This window comes from Ptychodera flava, chromosome 10 (assembly GCF_041260155.1).
Source record: "Ptychodera flava strain L36383 chromosome 10, AS_Pfla_20210202, whole genome shotgun sequence".
In the NCBI taxonomy this organism is placed as follows: Eukaryota; Metazoa; Hemichordata; class Enteropneusta; family Ptychoderidae; genus Ptychodera; species Ptychodera flava.
Genome location: NC_091937.1, coordinates 19,768,598 through 19,788,088, shown reverse-complemented (window position 1 = coordinate 19,788,088; position 19,491 = coordinate 19,768,598). Strand labels below are relative to the sequence as shown.

The 19,491-nt window shown below is 37.8% G+C and overlaps 2 protein-coding genes across 2 annotated transcripts in view; both read left to right on the top strand.

The window, feature by feature from the left end:
• The window catches only part of LOC139141541 (serine-protein kinase ATM-like), a 111,596-nt gene extending 109,846 nt beyond the window's left edge, over positions 1 to 1,750 (top strand). Inside the window, exons 26-28 of the mRNA XM_070711133.1 lie at positions 612 to 782; positions 1,000 to 1,160; positions 1,660 to 1,750. Of these exons, the coding sequence (XP_070567234.1) occupies positions 612 to 782; positions 1,000 to 1,160; positions 1,660 to 1,750 (423 nt within the window). The remainder of the gene's footprint in view (positions 1 to 611; positions 783 to 999; positions 1,161 to 1,659) is intronic.
• A 407-nt stretch (positions 1,751 to 2,157) lies between these two features.
• LOC139142185 (serine-protein kinase ATM-like) lies at positions 2,158 to 18,226 on the top strand. The gene is made up of 14 exons (XM_070712037.1): positions 2,158 to 2,404; positions 2,687 to 2,793; positions 3,993 to 4,116; positions 9,376 to 9,657; positions 10,377 to 10,454; positions 11,783 to 11,941; positions 12,386 to 12,515; positions 13,481 to 13,766; positions 14,127 to 14,271; positions 15,186 to 15,374; positions 15,855 to 16,019; positions 16,615 to 16,708; positions 17,153 to 17,299; positions 18,199 to 18,226. The coding sequence occupies exons 1-11, from the start codon at positions 2,189 to 2,191 to the stop codon at positions 15,978 to 15,980; spliced, it is 1,842 nt and encodes a 613-aa protein (XP_070568138.1). The 5' UTR covers positions 2,158 to 2,188; the 3' UTR covers positions 15,981 to 16,019; positions 16,615 to 16,708; positions 17,153 to 17,299; positions 18,199 to 18,226.
• The last annotated feature ends 1,265 nt before the right edge of the window (positions 18,227 to 19,491 follow it).

Genomic DNA, 19,491 nt, shown 5'->3' with positions numbered 1-19,491 from the left:
TTTGTGTAAAAGCATGTTGTACATGGAGTTTTGCTATATATTTTAGATTTACAGTGAGCTTCTTAAAAAGACTTCATGATTCAAGGTTTCTCAAGATTGCAGTTTTGAGGTTTTGTGTATCTTTTCTCAAACTATTCGTTACAGCCATGGAAAGAGCAAATGTTTTGAATTGTAGTCCATATGAAGAACAAATCTGATGAAACTGTGCTATTTTATTTTGTCATTGAAGCATTTGTTTTGTTCAAATTTCATTCATTTTGCTCAAATTTGGTTAGGTTTAAGGGAAATGTTTTCAATAGACAGGTATGTCTGTCAAGGTTAACCTGGATGACAAACATAAGCAAATGTAAGATATGCTGTACATGACATATTTAATTCTTTTTTGTGGATAAATGCTGTAGCCAGCCTTATTTCTAACTGAAAGTCTGACATCACTGATATGTGTATTGCATGGTTGGAAGCTCAGCAGCATGTTGAAGGGATACCGAGAATTTCAGGAGGAAGAATCAGCTTATCCATAGTTATGATTCTTTAACCTCATGACAATTACACATATTTGATCATGACCCTGTGCCAGTATATCGATTTCAATATTTTTTAACCACTTACAGGACAGGCTGCAGTCAGAGGAACACGCAGATGAATGGAACAACAGGGCTGCAAGTTTACTGAAAACTCTGTCAAGCATCATCTGTGTTAGTCCAGTGTGTCAGAAAAGATGTGTCTTTGCACTGATACAGTGTATTAAAGAGAATAACATTGACATCACTGTCATGAACAAGGTAGGGGAATACACCGACATCTAGCCAGCATTTAGCCATATTGAGAAAAGCAGAAGTGTTATTACTTAGACTCTGGAAGAGGCTTTGTAGCAATCTTTCTTCCGCTGTGTCAGTACTAAAGAATAAGCAATTATAAAAGTTGGATCCATCAAACATATATATCCTTCTTTACACTTATTTAAAAATCATTGATTTCAGTTCATTTTGTCATTTGTAGGTTTTACAAGAGATTTCATCCCACCTGAAGTACCCTACCATACAAAGTTTCCTGGAATGTCACCTTGGATACATCATATCATGTTGGCTGGAAGTTGGCTACTCTCTAGAAGAGATACCATACAAAATATTTGGCTGTGAAAACAGGGTGGCATTCTTTAGGTAGGTGTTGAAAATGATGATAATTACATTAAGGAATATGCACCTCGAAAGTGAAAGACTTAAACTTTTGCTCATACTTTCCTCAGTGAAACTTTCAACCATTCTCTTACCAAAGCAAGAATAAAAGGGGTCACCGTGCAAACTTTGGTACTAGAGAGACAAATAACTTGCGATTTCTCAATATTTGAAATTCAAAATGGCCACCATCCCTGTGTTAACTCTATGGGAAAAAATAAAATTTTTGATTTTTGAAAAACTAAGACGTTGAAAGTTTTTCTTTCACCAAGAGCTTCAAAATGAGCCCCCACAAGTGGTAGGTCAGAAGAAAATTGAAAAATTTGAAGGCCTGAATTTCTGTCCCCGAGGTGCGTTCTACCTTAAGGAATATATCTTCAGGGATGAGCAACTCAATGCAGTATTTAAGGGTCCATAGTTCAAGTATGACAGTAAAGTAATGGATCATTCTCTGTCCTTGGTTTTCTAAATTCTGTTTTCATAGGTACAGGAAAGTTGACCATTCAGGCATAACAGTCAGTGGCTCTGTACCCCAGATTACAGGATTTGATTGCTCTTTATATTGCATTTTTTAAATCTGTTTACTGACAAAAACTTACTCTCCACTAAAATATAGGCAGAAACATGGAGCTTGGTGTCACATTTATGGATCAAAATATTATGAGGGAATCAGGTTTAGAATCATGATGTTCTAATGTCATTTTCTTGTCATGAATTTACTTTGAATCTATTGCCTATGAATATAAGTGATAATCTCATTGGAAAATTTTAATTTACAACTTGAGATATAGAAAGTCAGCAAAAGTCGTCATAAAATAGTTTGTTTGATTATAATGGGCATTGCTTTAATATCAGATGCAAATTACCTATTTAGGTGAAATGACATGTCAAAAGTCAAAGGTCATGATCTCATTTTACATAAACTGTAAAATTTGGGTAATCTCTTTAACTCACTATTCAGTACCTTTTTGGTTTGCAGACAGTACTACAGAACTTTAATTCCACACCTTGTCATGAACAAGAAGATTGAAACAGTGAAATCACTGGGCCGGGAATTAAAAATGGAATGGATTCAGCTCCTCAAGGAATGCTTCCCACAAATCATTGTTCATATCATTCCAACTTTTGCCCACCAGAGGGAGGGAGATTCAATGACAGAAGAGCTGCACAGAAGGAAAAGCCATGCTACTCACGTTTTAAACCAGATACAAGAGATTCTGTCACAACAGGTAGACCATCGTGAATCAGAATACCTCTTGTATACCTTATTTGTCCACTTTCAATGGAAAAGTAAAATTAACACTGACAATGTATGTTTTCCCGGCTGAAAGTTAAGATGCTGATAAGAAAGTACATCCAATATTTAAATTTATTTAACAAACTGTTGCAAAATAACAGTATTTGTTACATTGTTGCTATACATGATTGTCTCCTGACAGGGATGTGTGATTCTCTTTGCTAAATAATGTTTTCGAATTGACATTTCACCTTTTGTGTTTGCACAACGTTAGGTGACAGAGAAACTGATACAAAATAATCTGGATGAGATTGTTGTGGAATTGTTGATGACTCTGCACGAACCTTATTCTGAAGACAGTGATATAGGACAGTTTGTCAAGTAAGTTATTCAGTAAGATACTCCATGCAGTACTCTGTCTTTGCCTGGTAGTTGTTGCCACATATCTGTTTGGTAAAGGAGATAGATCCATTGTAGTTTACTTGTTTCCAGAATGTTATTGGAAGGTACAAGGATTGAAATTCACAACATTTTTTCTCAATATCGAGGACATACATGCAATTATGAGTTGCCTGCAACTTGTGAGAAAACATTTCCAAATTTGCATATCAAGACAGATGCTTTCGTGAAAAATTCTCATATTGCCTAAATTTGCTGAAAACAAATCGTTAGATTTTCTCTTGTATAGAGAATTTGATTTGTATCTTAATTTTCTTTTCTGTTTGCAAGAGGTTAAGATTCTTTCTATCTTAGAATCCAACTACGAAGATCTTCAATCATTAAAGGTATACAGTTACCTGTAATCTAAATATGCCCATATATGGTCAAAGGGGCATTCCTCGATATTCAAAATGCCCATGTGAGGGCGCTGTATTAAAATAAAATAAATCTGTGATTGGTTAGATTTTCTCTTTCCATGGTAACTGTGGCAAAATTGGAACAGGCGACAGTATACCTTTGAAAATAAGCCTTCTGCCAATATTGTTTGATCGCTGTTTCAGAAGTAATCTCATAGCTGTCAGTGGCACTCTGTTAAATGATGAACTCTGTAAATTGTGTTATTCATAACTCTTCCTTCAAACTGCTCATTTTACACCATTGAACCTCACATCTCTGATTAAATTAGGTTTGAAAAGACAGCTGCAGCGTGTCAATTTCAACAGGATACCATGTAAGGCAAAAAAAAAAAAAAAAAAAAAAAAAAAAAAAAAAAAAAAAAAAAAAAAAAAAAGAAATGTTTCTGGTCAGGTCTTTCTTTAAAAAATGGTGCGGTGACGCGCATTTTTTTATTTAATTTTTTTTTTTTTGCCTCAAGGGAGGGAGGAGGGTCAGTTTTATAGTTTTATCAATATACAGTAGTCACATATATACTGTTCATGCAGTCACTGATCATTCCCCCCGAAGAATTTTGTCTTTCTCTTCAGCCATTTTGGTTTGTGTTAGCCACGGCCGCCGGCCACAAACAGAAAAAAAAGGGTGACGCGCTGTTGTTCAAGTGACGCGCGCGCTGACCAGAAACATTTCTTTTTTTTTTGGCCTAAATGCTAATTATCTAAGTGTATCTTTCTTTCCTTTTGCAGGGAAACTGATCCAAAGCCCAATCCACCCTACTTTACATCTTACACCATTAAAGCCACTTTGGACTATTTGACTGGATGTCACCAAGGCAACAAGTCCCTAGTTTCCCTTCTCTCAAAATCCCAGGTTAGTGTCCTTAAAGACGCCCCTCGGGTACTTATAGCGGATTACTAGAAATGGACGCTCATTATGCAAACCGACGCTGAACGAGTAAGACAAAGGGGAGCTCCCGAAAACATAGCATTTTCATCATTTATAAGAGACTACTTGCCAAATTTAAACACCTACGGTAGCGTGAATATGCTACCCAGCAGTTGAGGGTCTCAATTTAAACACTAAATAAGTTTAGAGGTAGATTTCGATGTCTAAATGTAACAAGGACAAAATGTCGTCGATTTACATATCAATGCATATCAGTACACGTCACTGACATCGACTGTCGATCAAATGCTTCTTCAAACTCAGTCTCGTATCAACGCAATGTTTGTAAAATCTCTGGAAGCGTTTGTTTAGTAAATCAAGAATAAACACTTGTAACCACTTTGCCTTGCTTGATCTTCTAACGGTAGCCCGAAACATAATATGTTCCGAAAATCAACTGTTGAGGTAAAAAAGTCCACCCGACGAACTTTTCATGGGACCTGCAAAGTACCTACCTTCGATGCATTCTGAAAACAAAACATAGTAACATTAGTATCTAGGTCGGTATAGTTCGGTATACTCTTTTTGGAGGATGTGGTGGCCCTGAAAAGGGCCGTTTTGGTTTGGATTGAACGTAGAGAGGAGTGCTCATGACCACCTATGGCCAACGTACGGTACCCCGGGCAAATTAGGATACAGTGACCGTACAAGGGAAGTTACACAGAGGGGCATAACTTCCTCCTTGTGACGACGACATCATCTGCCTAATAATAATAAGCGTAATGCATAAACGTAATGTGTACAATATTCCAACATCAGAGAGTACAAACCCGGGCACCTGTAGAACATATGATCTTTACACTAATGGCCATATTCCCCATATATTTACGTATTGAAAGGTTTGATAAAAGTTGTCATGTATCGGCAGTCCCATATGTCCTATAAACTCAAGTGGATTTTTCCTGTCTCTTTGGGACAGGATTTTAAAATCCCAAGTCTATATGGTTACTGGTCGTTTCGGCACCAAGTCGTTTCGGCCCGAGTCGTTTCGGCCTCTCAATTTCCGGCCCCAAGTAATTTCGGCACCGCAACCCAACCCATCCCTGTTTCTATTTTTTGCAAACTATTTAGTAATTTACTGACCGTCACATTCGTAAGCGTGACCTTTGCGTTCTGACCAGTACTTTTATGTGCATGTTGTGTGACTTTTGCCGTGCTGTTACGGCACCGCGTTCAAACTTTTGCCGTGTTTGCGGCTATTGCTGTCAATAAACTTGTGTCACAGATTTGAAAATGTGAAGCTTTTTCTTACGGTCTCTTACCATGTTCTCACAAAGATTAAAGCATGTACATGAATGTTTTATAGTTGACCCTATACTTTTTAGTACTTTGATTTGTAAAATTACGCACCAGCACTAGCGTTGCCGAAACGTCTTGGGTCGCGGTGCCAAAACGACTTGGGCGTGAAATTGAGAGGCCAAAACGTCGTAGGTCGAAACGGCTTGGTGCCGAGACGTCTAACCGTGTAGGCCTATATTAAATATTGTTCAGAAAATAATATCATAATTCAAAGGGGGTATTTCCTGAGATTTGATTTGTCTTATTTTGGTGTTCTGACGTATTATAGGAAGTACACAGTCACTTGTCAACTGCAATTTCTCTCTTCGCCTACGCGGCTCATAGACGTGGATATACACAAGCACAAATCCCGTGTGTAAAACAGTGTATACACACGTCCATGAGCCCGTACGCAAAGAGCTGAATATCGCAGTCAACAAGTGACTGACGAAGTAGCGGTGTCTAAAGTTCACAGCCGAACCCAATGAATAAAAAAAAAAGCTACAATCAGACAGACATTTGGTTGAAACATGTGATAAGGTCAGAATCACTCACGCTTCGTCAATAATAAAAATACAAGACAGCACGTGTCAACAAGACTTCTGTTCTCCTTTGTGTTCACATTTCGTTGTTTTGTGTGAAGCGTCAACTAGACCAGGCTATTATACAATTTACACATGGTGTGACTAAATTCATGCGACGTGTCATGTGACATGCCAAACATGTAGCTTGGGGCCACAATCCCAATACTGGTGCTTTCAACGAAGGTCCTGTCTTTTCGGTTGATATTTGTTGTTCCGATTTGTTCGATGATGTAAATCGCGACAACAAAACCTGGCTAAACCGACATGCAGAGAATAGCTACCGATATCCACGCGAATACCCTATCCGCTTTCTACCAAGAAGTACTCCATAAAATTGCTGTAGTTTAGGCAAAATGTGTTTCCTTCATGAAACAATTAGGAATGGCGCTGTTGAAGTGGTCGCAATACACACCAAACACGCTCACGCCACTGACACACTAAAAAGACCCGTGCGGTGAGAAATCGGGCGCGTCAGTGGCATGCAACGCCGTAATTTATAGCCAACAAGTTTAGATTCTAATAACACCAACCGAGCGAGGTAGTTGCAGTTTCTATGAACTTCCCAGTGTTCTCCACGAGGGGTTTTTGACGGGCGGTGCGCCCGGCTTCTTTTTGTCGCCGCCCACCTTTAATCTCGCCCGCCCACCTTTTATCTCGCCCGCCCACCTTTGTTTTCTGTAGCCTAAACTGTTTTCACAGTCAGTTGTCCGAACAATATCTGAAAGCCTATTGTATAAAAATGACAGCAACTGACAACGTCGTGTAATAAAGAGGGGCCGTTCACACATCTGTCGGTTTGTTTTGCGACTGCATGCAATCCTCAATGTTCTCCCCAGGCCGTTTAACAGGATCGGCCCGATCCTTTATTTTTTTCGCCCGATCCTCTTTCATATCCGCCGATACTCTTTAGTAAATGTGGTTGAAGACCTATTGTTTCTCAGCGGCGATTTTGTCACGCTTTTATTTCAGCGAGCTTTTAGTGTGAAACGGCCGTAGTGCCGATGAACATTGGCTAAGACTTCAATTCAAAAAGCTTGAAATGTGTTAAGCTGCCGACCGTACCGTACAGACACCGTCCATTTCATACAACGGACACGGTACAAGGCTCGGTGTTGCATTTTTGCCAGCGGGCACTCAGTCAAAGTATCTATACTATAGGCAACTACCATTGCCGCCAATGTCTCGTACTTGTAAGGATCCGAAGGTCAGGAAAAGTGATTTCGATCGGATGTGGCTAAAATCGTACGATTGGTTGACACAAATATCAGATGCAAAAAAGTATGGTACTTCGCATATCCGAGCTGAGTTAGCCATTTTGAGATTCGTGTACGTCCACATGACGTTGAAGCCATGTGTGTCACTTCCTGTCACGCATTCATAACTTGCATGCGATTCACTCGATTGACTTTGAGAAGCAGTTGCGTTTGATCAAGTTTCAAAATCCATGACCGTTGTAAAATATTAAAGGCACGATGAAATGAAGTAAAAAGAAACTGCACGAGCTAAAGTTATCATTCGTGTGATCATCCGAATACAGCAGCTATGTACATACGGTTCTGTACTGTATAGTTCAAAGGTCGCGTGTGATCGAGATCTAGGCGCCAGCGTGCTCCACACAAACATGCATGGCAGCCTACGCCGCGCAGTTGTCAAGTTTTGTACGTTTGCCGAACTAAGAGTCGATGAAATTTCAAATCTTTCTCTTGGAAATACCTGGTATCATTTTTTTCGGGCCTCTCCTTTATTATGAATTGAGTTTTAAAGTCAACGTATGTTTCTCTGCAGGCATGCTCCGCTGACTCCGCATTGTAACTTAGTGCAATATTCAGTCCCGTATCAACTTGTCATGGACGCCGCACGTAAAAAAAAGACGTTCGTGGCTTTACCAATCGGGCTACAGACAAACATATAGTAACAGAGGATCATATGAAAACGTGCCACCATTTGCCACCGATTATTTCGAACACTGATTACTTCTCATGTAGGCCTACTTTTGAATTTTCATGTTGGTATTGTGCAATATATTTACTAAATTGTGTATTGTTTGTATTAGTTCAATGTGTTTTTTTTCACTTTTGATGTTTTATTATTTATTTAATGTAAATAAAAAGGATTTAAATTAAAAATAAATTGTATAGCTTGCCATTTATCACTGCTGAATGGAGAAAAATATTAAAAATGTCAGAAGTAGTATATCTCATCACTGGAATGCCTTGTGAATAGCCCTGGTGATATGTAAATTGTATGCAAATATTATGCAAATAAATATGCTAATTAGCCACCCCCCTTTATTTTCATTTGTGGAGAACACTGCTTCCATTTCACAAGTTGTCTCAGTGAGATGGTTTGGCTGTTATAATTGTCTATGTTCAAGTGATCTATCAGCATGGCTTGTCGGCGTCTATTCACGTACGACCTCGCCGCACCGTGAGCGAACCTCACACGAGATAGAAAATAACAATGTAACTTAGCTTGCTCAAAATCAATGGTTACAAAAGCGAGTTTTTGAAGTTCATTGGGGACAACTGGTGATTTTACATATTGATCGATCAGTTTGTGAGGTCATAAGCTTATGCTCGACAGCATGGTCCAAATCAAACGTCTTTTCGTGCGCGCACGTCCGTTTCATTCCCGGGGTTTCAGTTGTGAAAATACATATTCAACTTCGACTGTAACCTCAAATGTGGTAACCGTTACAAATATATGTACATGGATAATTCAGGTAATGATCGGGTCAAGGAAGTCTGTGTAGATAGTGATATTGATACTGATATAGGCTACGTTTGACTGGGAGGAGTACCCACTAATGCGAGAACCAGGGATTGAGAACGGCGGCTTTAAAGGTAAACTGTCACCTGTTCCAATTTTGCCACAGTTGACCGTGGAAAGCGAAAATCTAACCAATCACAGATTTTAAGCGGGTGGCCGCTTTTTAAAACACGCACCCTCACATGGGCATTTTGAATACCAAGGAACACCCCTTTGACCATATATGGGCATATTTAGATTACAGGTGATTGTATACCCTTAAGGGAAATTATGAATAATTAGCCATTCAAATAGACCATTCCGGTTACGTACTCTCTGAGAAAAATTTGATGACCACAATGTAGTAGAATTGCTGTACCAAACACACTGTTGGCATGTACATGATCTCGCTGGAATTTTCTGGCGTATACAATAACTGATTGTGCTGCAGTATACATGTTTTTCCAGCATTCAAGGGGGTCTAGGGGTTGACATACACATACTGATGTAGTACCTGTAGATACTGGTACATCTGATTGATAACTGCTTAACTGATTGTGATATTTGTTTTCAGGACAGCACACAGAAGATACTTTTACAACTCCACACTTACATGGCAAAGTCAAGACACACCTATGAGAAACGGAGAGCCCTGTTAATGTACAGACTGTTTGTCATTCTACTGCTGGCAGAGCTTCACGAAGGACTGGGACATGCATGGGCCTTTGTCCTGAAGGATGTCATCTATACACTGGTACACTTCCTGGATGATGTTGGTGACTCCAATGACCTGCTGTCTGCTTGTGTTGATCTCTTTCATTCTGTGTGTGAGACTGCCATGAAATGTTGCCAGGAGGTATTGCAGGATTCATAGACTATGAATGTGTGTCACTTCCTCTGATATTGTGTCAACCTTTTCATCACCAACTTTACTCTCAAACTGTAGTAGCCACTCAAGGGTGGGCTAGTAATATATGGGTATACATTTGGCTGAAAATCCACCCTTTGTGAATGTATTTTCAAATTGAGAAGATCATCAGCTTTGTTAAACCAGGCTAGGCTGGATGAGTACGGCTGGGCTACATTTTACCTACATATTTGATCAGAAATGTGGTTTTTCAGTGACCACTCTGTGCTGATATATTAGAGAAAAAGTTTCCGAGAGACAAAAAGAATAGCCACTACATGCATGTGGCTGCAATACCCCTAAGTTACTGTGATGTTGCACCTACTTGCTTCTTACTTATGAAGGGAGATTACGGCTTATCAGCATATTCCAAAAACAAGATAGGATTTAAATGTGCATGTTGCTGAGAGATGTTCCTTCAAAGTGCAGTGAAATGTCAAATAGGAAAGCTCGGATGAAGAGATGGGGTTTAACTGAGCAGATTTGATCACAAACTTCCGTAGATTGTGAGTTTGACTACAATCAACAAATAATTGAATTTTATGCTTGCCATCAAACGAGATGGAGCAGTTCGGTAAAACACAGAAGTATCTGCAACTTCCTTACAACTGCAAAGTGCAACAGTACGGGAAGGATACTCATTCTGTTCCTGCTTTGTATCATTTTAGGAATTTGGTAAGCATTTGCACGTCATCATCACTGCATTGATTCCCCATGCAGAGAAAGAAACAGAAGTGGGCAGACAGGTAAGTTACACTTTTTGATACTTGTTGGCAACAGATTATCATTCTCTGAAATTTTAAATTTGACTTTGTCTCTCACAACTAAAAGAAGATGTGGTGGTATTTGCTGTGATTTTTGTTCCCTGAAAGTAAAAGTCAAGTCAAGTTTTAGAGTCCAAAAACTTAAAGCACTGCCTTGAATGCAATACCTCAAAATTGAAAAATTCAAACTTTTGCTGAAACTTTAAAGAAAACTGTCAATAATTCCCTTTCTAAATCAAGAATGAAAATTAGAGGCCAGCGTCCAAAATTAGGTAGCAGAGAAACAAATTACCCAATATTTACCAACACTTGATATTAAGGTAATATGCACCTCAAAAGTGAAAGACTTAAACTTTTGCTCAAACTTTCCTCAGCGAAACTTTCAACCATTCTCTTACCAAAGCAATAATAAAAATCAGGGGTCACCGTGCAAACTTTGGTACTAGAGAGACAAATAACTTGCGATTTCTCGATATTTGAAATTCAAAATGGCCGCCACCCCTGTGTTAACTCTATGGGAAAAAATAAAATTTCCGACTTTCAAAAAACTAAGACAGTGAAAACTTTTCTTTCGCCCAGAGTTTCAAATGAACCCCCCACAAGTGGTAGGTCAGAAAAAATTGACAAAATTTGAAGGCCTGAATTTCTGTCCCCGAGGTGCGTTCTACCTTAAAGGCGGAGCCTCCCTTTAAAAGGACGCCAAGTTATGGCGGCGTTCATTGTGTAAGTGGACACCAAACAGGCAACACGCAGACACACGCTCCAGAAAATGCAACTTCTTAGTTTTCCCCAGCCACAAAACCACAGACAGACTGCCAAGCGGTCAGCGCGAAGTTGCTGCCGATCTAACTCTGTGGTTATATTCAAAGTCTAACGTGACTGGAAGACAATTTTTAGGAAATTCAAACGTTTGTGGTGGGGAATCAATGACTGTTGGCAATTTGAACCGACCGTCAATCAAAAGCTTGCATAAACTCTGTTTGCAGGATTAGCAAAATGTGACAAAAGGTTGAGATCAGTTTGTGTAATCATGTTATAGAAATCAAACATTGTACTGGCCAAGCGTTTGACTGGGAGGAGAACTCCACTAATGCGAGAACCTGGGATTGAAAAGTGCGGCTTTAAAAATGGCCACCATCTTTTGGGACAAATTTTTGATTTTGACAAAAATAAACCTGTGGAGTGAAAATTCTAGATACTCTATGAGCTTCAGAATGTGCCCTTACACCCAGTAGATCAAAAATGTTTGATAATCAGAGAGAGGAGCCAAGTACTTACTTCAAATTTTCATTTTGTTGTGTTTTTATCAGGCCATTAGCCTGATTAACTTTCTGTTAGTAGAACATGGAACACAACTTAGCAAAGCCATTGAACAGTTAGACCCACTACCAGGCTCTGATGTATTTACAGAAGCTCGAAGAATTCAGGAAGAAGTCAAGTATGACGGGAAGGAGTTCAGTCTTCTTGAAGTAAGTTTGAGTTCCCTTGATGACGCTTATATACAAACAACAACCTTGCTGAAAGTTCATTTTCCATTTGAATCAATATATTCTCTGATACTTTTCTAGGTTGCAATGAGATGTCTAGCTTTGTCTGCTGTATTGTCTCATTGCCTCAAAATAGTTTTGATTTGATATGTGTAGATGAGTGTTTCAAAAAATAATTAATACATGTATATAGCTTGTAGGAGATCTTGAAATCAGGATTTTTTGATCAAACAGTTATAATAATGCTCCTTTGCATGAATAAAGTCATCAACATTTTTCTAAAGATAAAAATCATGTAATGTCATCCACACTGGCATATGTCAAGATTTAAAAAAACTACTAAAACTTGTAATATAAACTTAAAGTCTGTGTTAGTTCTCCTCAAAAATGTATTAGACTTCAAGACAGGATTTTGAATTCTTCCAGGAAATCAATCATTTCTTGAGTGTCGGTGAGACTTGTGATACTGCCAATCGACTGGAAGGACTACGATATCTGAGGAAAGACCTTGCTGAAAAGAAGGATGAGTTAGCTGTATTGGTGAGAAAATGTGAAGGTTTGTTTTGCTTACTTTTACCTGTCTTCTGTAACTTTGCATGAAATATCTGTGGATTAAAAGACAGATCTGGTGGTACTCTCCCATTCAATATTAGTTTTCATTCAAATGAGGGGATTCATTATGCTAAATAGTCCTTTGACATTGAAGGAAGCGGTTGTCTGGCCTTTGCCTGGTTGACTTTCTTGTTTACAAACAAGGTATCTCATGCACAATATCTAGATGCATCAGGTAAAATAACCGCAACATTTTAAATTTTATGATGTACAACACAGTACTGTAAATTTCCCATAATTCATTGCGATTTGTATCCTCAGAGATTCCCCAGAGAAGTCTACCAGGTCTCCCATGTGTAGACAAATCATAGACTAGTAGTAAAATTCTGAAAACGTACTTTTAAGGACACCATTCTTCTCAATTGTCATTTTAAATGATTTGGAAAATTATTCAAGATTGAGAGAGGAGATAGCATTTTGTAAAATTTTCCACAGATTGTGTCTTCAGCCATACAGAATAATGTGATGGAAAGTAGGGAGACCAGTTGCATCTGTTTTTTTAAACAAAAGGATATTGACTTTTTCCAACGGAAAGGACAAAAGAAATTTGCATTCAAAGTTTTCTCAGACAATGACCCCTTCAGTTGGTCCATAGCTTGCTGCCTAAAAAGTATGGCATTTGTAGTACGTACAGAACATGACTTCCATGGTTGTTTAATGGTTATTTTGAAACTTTTGCTGAAATTTCTAAACGTACTTTTACTGGATATTATTTATCAATTATTCTGATGCTGAACATTAGTGCTTACATGCAGAACTGCCAAGTTTTTAGAAAAGTAACCTTCATGGATACAAATCAAAGAGAATTATGGGTAATTTATTGTACTAGCTGACATACACGTTTTCAACTTTCATCAATCACCAATGTACCTTGGTTGTGACAATTTGTTTATCATAATTTTTTGTCAGAGAATAATGGAGACAGCATACTCATTCAACTCATCTGCAAGTTGATTCAGCTGATCCAGCTCAGCAACCATAGCGATAGTTGTCATGGAAACCAACAGGCCATTCGGGAAGAAGCAGGTCGTTGCCTGGGAGAGATTGGTGCAGTGGAGCTGTCTACAATTGCATTGAGATCCACAGAGAACAGGACAAGTTATGTCACTGCCGTGGATGTGTATAAAAAAGATGAACAGATGAAACGCAATAGCATTATTGTACATCTTCTCAAAGATTATCTGGTGGACCCATGGTGAGCTTAGAATTGTCGTCTAACCATCATGATTTCTGAGACAAATTATTATGTAAATTGTACCGGTGATCATATGTAAGCTCATTAGTGTAAAATATGAAGACAACTTTGCCTCCAGTGATGACTGGATAATTCACAGAATACCAGTGTAATGAAAGTTTGTGTACAACCACATCCGCAGCCTCTGCGTCTTGCTCTGCTGAATACAAATCATGTAACTTTGTTTCTCAGCATTTCTGCTCAATCAATTTTCCCAATGTCAAAAAGGTTTTGTACTGTCAGGCTCATCATTTTTCTCTGTTTATTTTTATTTATTTTTTTTATGATTGTTCCTTGTTTGTTTGTTTGTTTGTTGTTCAGTGTGGATATTGTGAGTGCTGCAGCAAGCTGTCTGAGAGACATTTTTTCAACACCATCCGGAGTTGCATTTTATGAAGATTACATGTCAAAGAAAATTGACTCACTGTTATTCTATCTTCATCCCTTCAAGCCACACAGAAAAAGGGTGAGTACTGTGTGACATAATGTACTGTGGTCTGTGCTGGACCGTTGGCAATACAATAACTATAGACATACATGCCCTGTCTGCATTGAGGAGTTGCCAACTCTGTCAGGTGGAACTATTGTCTAGTTAGTAATATCAGTCATTCATAAAGAAATCAACTCTGAAAGTTGAAACATTGTCTGGAAGGAGGTCACACGTAGTCAAAACAACAACACACATCCTGCTAATTGTCCAGCACACATCATTTATAAGCATCGTTTGTACTGATCTGATGGTGTTGTTTGACTACATCTTGACTCCTTCCAAATGTTTCAACTCTTACAGAATTGATTTCTTTATAATCAACTGATATTACCACTAGACGATAGGTATTTCAGACAGTGTCAGCAATGCCACAGTGTACACTATATGTCCAGTTCTCTTCTTATCAACAGTTCAACACAAAAAAATATGTAAAGCCAACAGATGTCGCTTTACAAAATATCCCACCAAGTTGACCCATTGGCTGTGTATCAGACTCAGGAAGCATACCATTTCAAAGTTTTGTTCAAAAACTGAAAGATTCTTTTGTCATATTTCAATGGAGCATCTGTAAATCTAGGATGAACAACTTGAAAAAGGTTTCCACATTGTGATTAGGCCGATGGTTTTTAATGTTTTGCCATGATGTGTTGTAGACTCAGTCTTTTGTTGTGTACAGAGAATAAATTTTTAAAATTGCAAAGTGAATTGATTTGTAGCTGTTTTGATTGCTACCAGTTGCAGAATATGCCACATGTACCCAGAACATACATGTTCCACTGGATTCAATCACCAACTTTACGCAGTATTTTACTTTGCCTAGTAGCTGCCAGTTCAGTCATTCTGTCCCCACAATAAAACACTCAATTTGTAAAGTGTGTTCACTTTTTCAGGTTTTGAATCTGCCCTCTGTTGCTACAAGCTATGAAGGCATAGCTGACATCATACGGGACTCAGCTCTGTGGGTTCCAGACCATGGCAACCATGAAACCTGGATTTGTAACCTAGCAACAACGCTCATCAAACATGGAGGAATTCAAGATGAATTTCTCCGACTGTTGACTCCAATATGTCAAGTCAAGGTAATCTTTCTTCCTTCATCATAATATGACCATACAACTGAAAGATGAGATTGATATCAAAATTAAAAAAATGTTATCAAAATAATAAAAAAGATGTTTAAATTCAATTTCCATAATCTCCTGTATATGGATCAACAAGCATTACAACATCAGCGTTCATCAACAGCAAACAAGTCAAAGTACACACACTGAACTTACAATTTACATTGTATAGAGATACCTTTACTGTGGGAGAATATGATGATTGTAAATTATAATAATTACAGTCGCTCTACCTTTTACAATTCCCAACTAGTCTGTCCTTCTATCAGTCTTGTCTTCTCTCTGTAACAGACTCCTGATGTTTTTGATTTTTATCTTCAATACATGTGTATATCTCTTTCCTATTTTCTACTTTATTGTTTTCTATTTGATGACGTCTTTGTATTTTTCTCTCATTTTCTTAATTATGATCTTTTCATCCATATTTTCTGTTTGAAGGTTGAGTTCAGTGAGCGAGTGCTGCCATACCTTGTACATGAAATGTTACGCTCCGACAGTGATGTCTGTAAGCAAGTCTTTCACAGCAGATCCAGGCATTCTTTGCAAGGCATTGTGGGAATCTAGAAGACAGTAGTAGAGCTACCACACCTCTGCCTACACAAGGTAAAATCTTTGCAGTGTTTGTCACTAGGAATTTTCAGTAAAATTAACTAGATTCATCACAAAATTGAAAACAGCTTTGATTATTTGAGACAAAAATCATGGCTTGTGTGCAGGTGTCACTGATTATCATGTTGAGTAGTTTTCAGAAATATGCACGATATAAATGACATACATGTAGTATTACGAGAATCCAACAGGTCTAATTGAGAATACCACTGTGCAACTATTGCTATATAGGTTTTGCATACATCACCACATCAGTAAGCTGACAAGTTTGTGTCAAATTTAGGCTTCAAAATTTCACGCTGTAAATGCATTAATTATTCGATGGGCTTGAATTTCTCTACTTTCATTGATACTGTAGTTGAAATCTGCTATCAAACTTCTATTAGTTTACTGACAAATCTATGAAATTAAATCTTGTTGAAAATTAATGCTCTTTAAACAGTAGTCTAGCCTCTCACCTTTCACGCATCGATGGTCAGAAATCATTTAAATGTGGGAGTATTTAATTATAGTCATTATAGTAATTATAGTCATGGTTGGTTTGTGACCATATTTCTAGTAAAAAAAAATTAAATTTCCTTTTTTCAAGGTGATCCAACAACTCCTAAGATTGGTAAAAAGTCCATCAGAACCATGTTGGAAGTGCTTCATTATCTCAGACAGCAAAATAAACCAAAAACAGGGTAAGAAAAGTAACTTTGAACCTCTCACGAATTTGGTAAGTTACAGTATTATAAGAATAGGGTAGATCGAAAATATATTTAATAGTTGGTAAGAATCATAGAAAAGGGTTAAATTAATGGGAAAATTTGATGTAAAGGGCAGCTTAACATACAGCGTTTGACAAGTATTGTAACTTGTCTTGAATAAGTGGTCCAAGAGTATGTTTATAATTGAAAATGATGGGATAACAGATGATGTATACTGTCTAACTTGCCATAATGTACAATATTGTATGAAGATATTTCATGCACACATATTTTTGGTATGAATACACTGACAGTTCCTTGTAGATGTACTTTGCTGTCTACCACATACCAGCGAGGCAAAGCAACATCCAGATGGATTAATTTGCAGCAATCAATTTTTAATAAATAGTAAAAATTTGAAGTGTCTTGTTCTTGCAGGAGGGCCAGCAAACACTCTGTCAACACAGTATGGGAGAATAATTTCTGGCTGGATGTAGATTACTTACAGGTTGCTAAGGCAGCTCAGAGCTGTTATGCTCATTTCACCTGTATTCTATACACTGAAATATGGTGTGACATTCAAAAGTAAGTCACCAATGACAGTGGTGAGAAACAGAGTTTCATGTCGCTGAGAAACCAAGGATCAATGCTTTTACTGTTTAGAAACATTCTGTATATGCTATAGTTAAACACACTAAACAGTTCCAGTTTCAAAATATTTAAAAAAAATAATTTGATTAACACACAATGCATATGCTCAGATTTGTTTTTGAAAATCCAGCGCCAATAATTTCATATTTTATGATTTCAGTATCCAAAATACTAGCCTCTACCCTAAGAATGATTTAATTCCCACTATCCTTGGCACTGTGATGGCATACTTACTTACTGTATGACTTGTATTGTAACTGTTCTCGTACTATTTAAAAATTGAATTCCTATGCAATGGACACTTCATATAAACGTAAAACGTACCATGAAACGGAAAGACTTCAAATACTGCTCAAACTTACCTGGAGGGAAATGTGGATGGATCGCAGTCAGAATAATTTTAACAACTTAGCTTGGTTATTGAACCACTCTGTTTTAAGGGTGGGGATTTGGCCAAGTGGTTTTGACTGTAATGTTTTCCCTTGGTTACTGGGTGCCATACGTTGTGAGCTTGAATCTGATTGAAAATCTACTGAATTTAAACTATTTTCTTTCAAAATCAAGAATAAAATCAAGGTCAGATTTTGATACCAGAGAAACAAATTATGTAATATTTACTAACCTTTGAAATTATAGCTGAAAAACAAGACAATGAAACAGCATTTACTCAACAAGCTTTCAAAATTAGCCTGGGCAAGTGGTATATCAGAAAAGTATTTTAAAATTTGAGAGTCGGAATACCTGGCCCTGAGTTAGACATGCTCCATTTTAAAAGTCTGAGAGAGGAAGTCAGCGCGGTCAAATCACCACTGACTGAATTTCATACTTTACAGATCCAAATCTGTGCACACTGACAGTGAATACAATCATAGCAACTGACTGAATTTCATACCATACAGATCCAAATGTGTGCACACTGACAGTGAATACAATCATAGCAACTGACTGAATTTCATACTTTACAGATCCAAATCTGTGCACACTGACAGTGAATACAATCATAGCAACTGACTGAATTTCATACTTTACAGATCCAAATCTGTGCACACTGACAGTGAATACAATCATAGCAACTGACTGAATTTCATACTTTACAGATCCAAATCTGTGCACACTGACAGTGAATACAATCATAGCAACTGACTGAATTTCATACTTTACAGATCCAAATCTGTGCACACTGACAGTGAATACAATCATATTAGAATCCTCTGAACAGAGAAGAATACATAAGTGAAGGTTGTCAAGCAGATACACAAACTCTGCGAACATCAAGTTCTCAATCACTATCTATCCAAACTACTCCCCAGTCGCAAACAACAGAATTCATAAACAGTGACACGGTAAGCACATCAAGTCATGCCATAGGAACTCTCCATAGAGACTACGATATTATGGGAAAATTCTCTGACTCAGATTGTCAACTGAAACAAAAGGAAAAATCACTACCTACAACCACAAATAAGTCTTTTTTAGAGATAGGCCAAGCCTCCATTCGGGAGTGGACTTCGCCCCCACAAAGAACTCCTATGAGACAGACATAGAGGAAATAACATTAATTACCTTCAATGTGAAGAATATCAAAGCAAATAAGATGTACACTCAACAACTTCTTGGTCAAACAGATTTTCTCTGCCTACAAGAACATTGGTTGTTTGACTTTGAAAAATCATATCTTGAAAACCTATCTCCTATTCATAACAGCTCAACAAAAAACAGTAGATCAAGACAACCCGATCCAACCTTTCCAAGTCCTAGGGGCTATGGAGGAGTATCTATTCTCTTCCCAAACTCCTTGACACATCAAGTTAATAAGAAACCGGATGGAAGTAACAGAACAGTGGTAATTGAAATTCCCACAACTCCGCCAATATGTGTTGTTACAGTCTACATGCCTACCCGAGGAACAAGTGCCAGTAATGATGACTTTGATAACACCTTAGCCGAGATAGCTGAAATAATTATCAAATATAAATCTTCCCATTATCTTCTTATCACTGGTGATTGGAATGCATCCCTTATGAATAGAGCCAATATTCCAAGAGACAAGAAATTCTCTGATTTCTGTCAAGAACACAGCTTAAACTCCTTACAAACTGGAGATCCCACTTTTTTTCACCCAAATT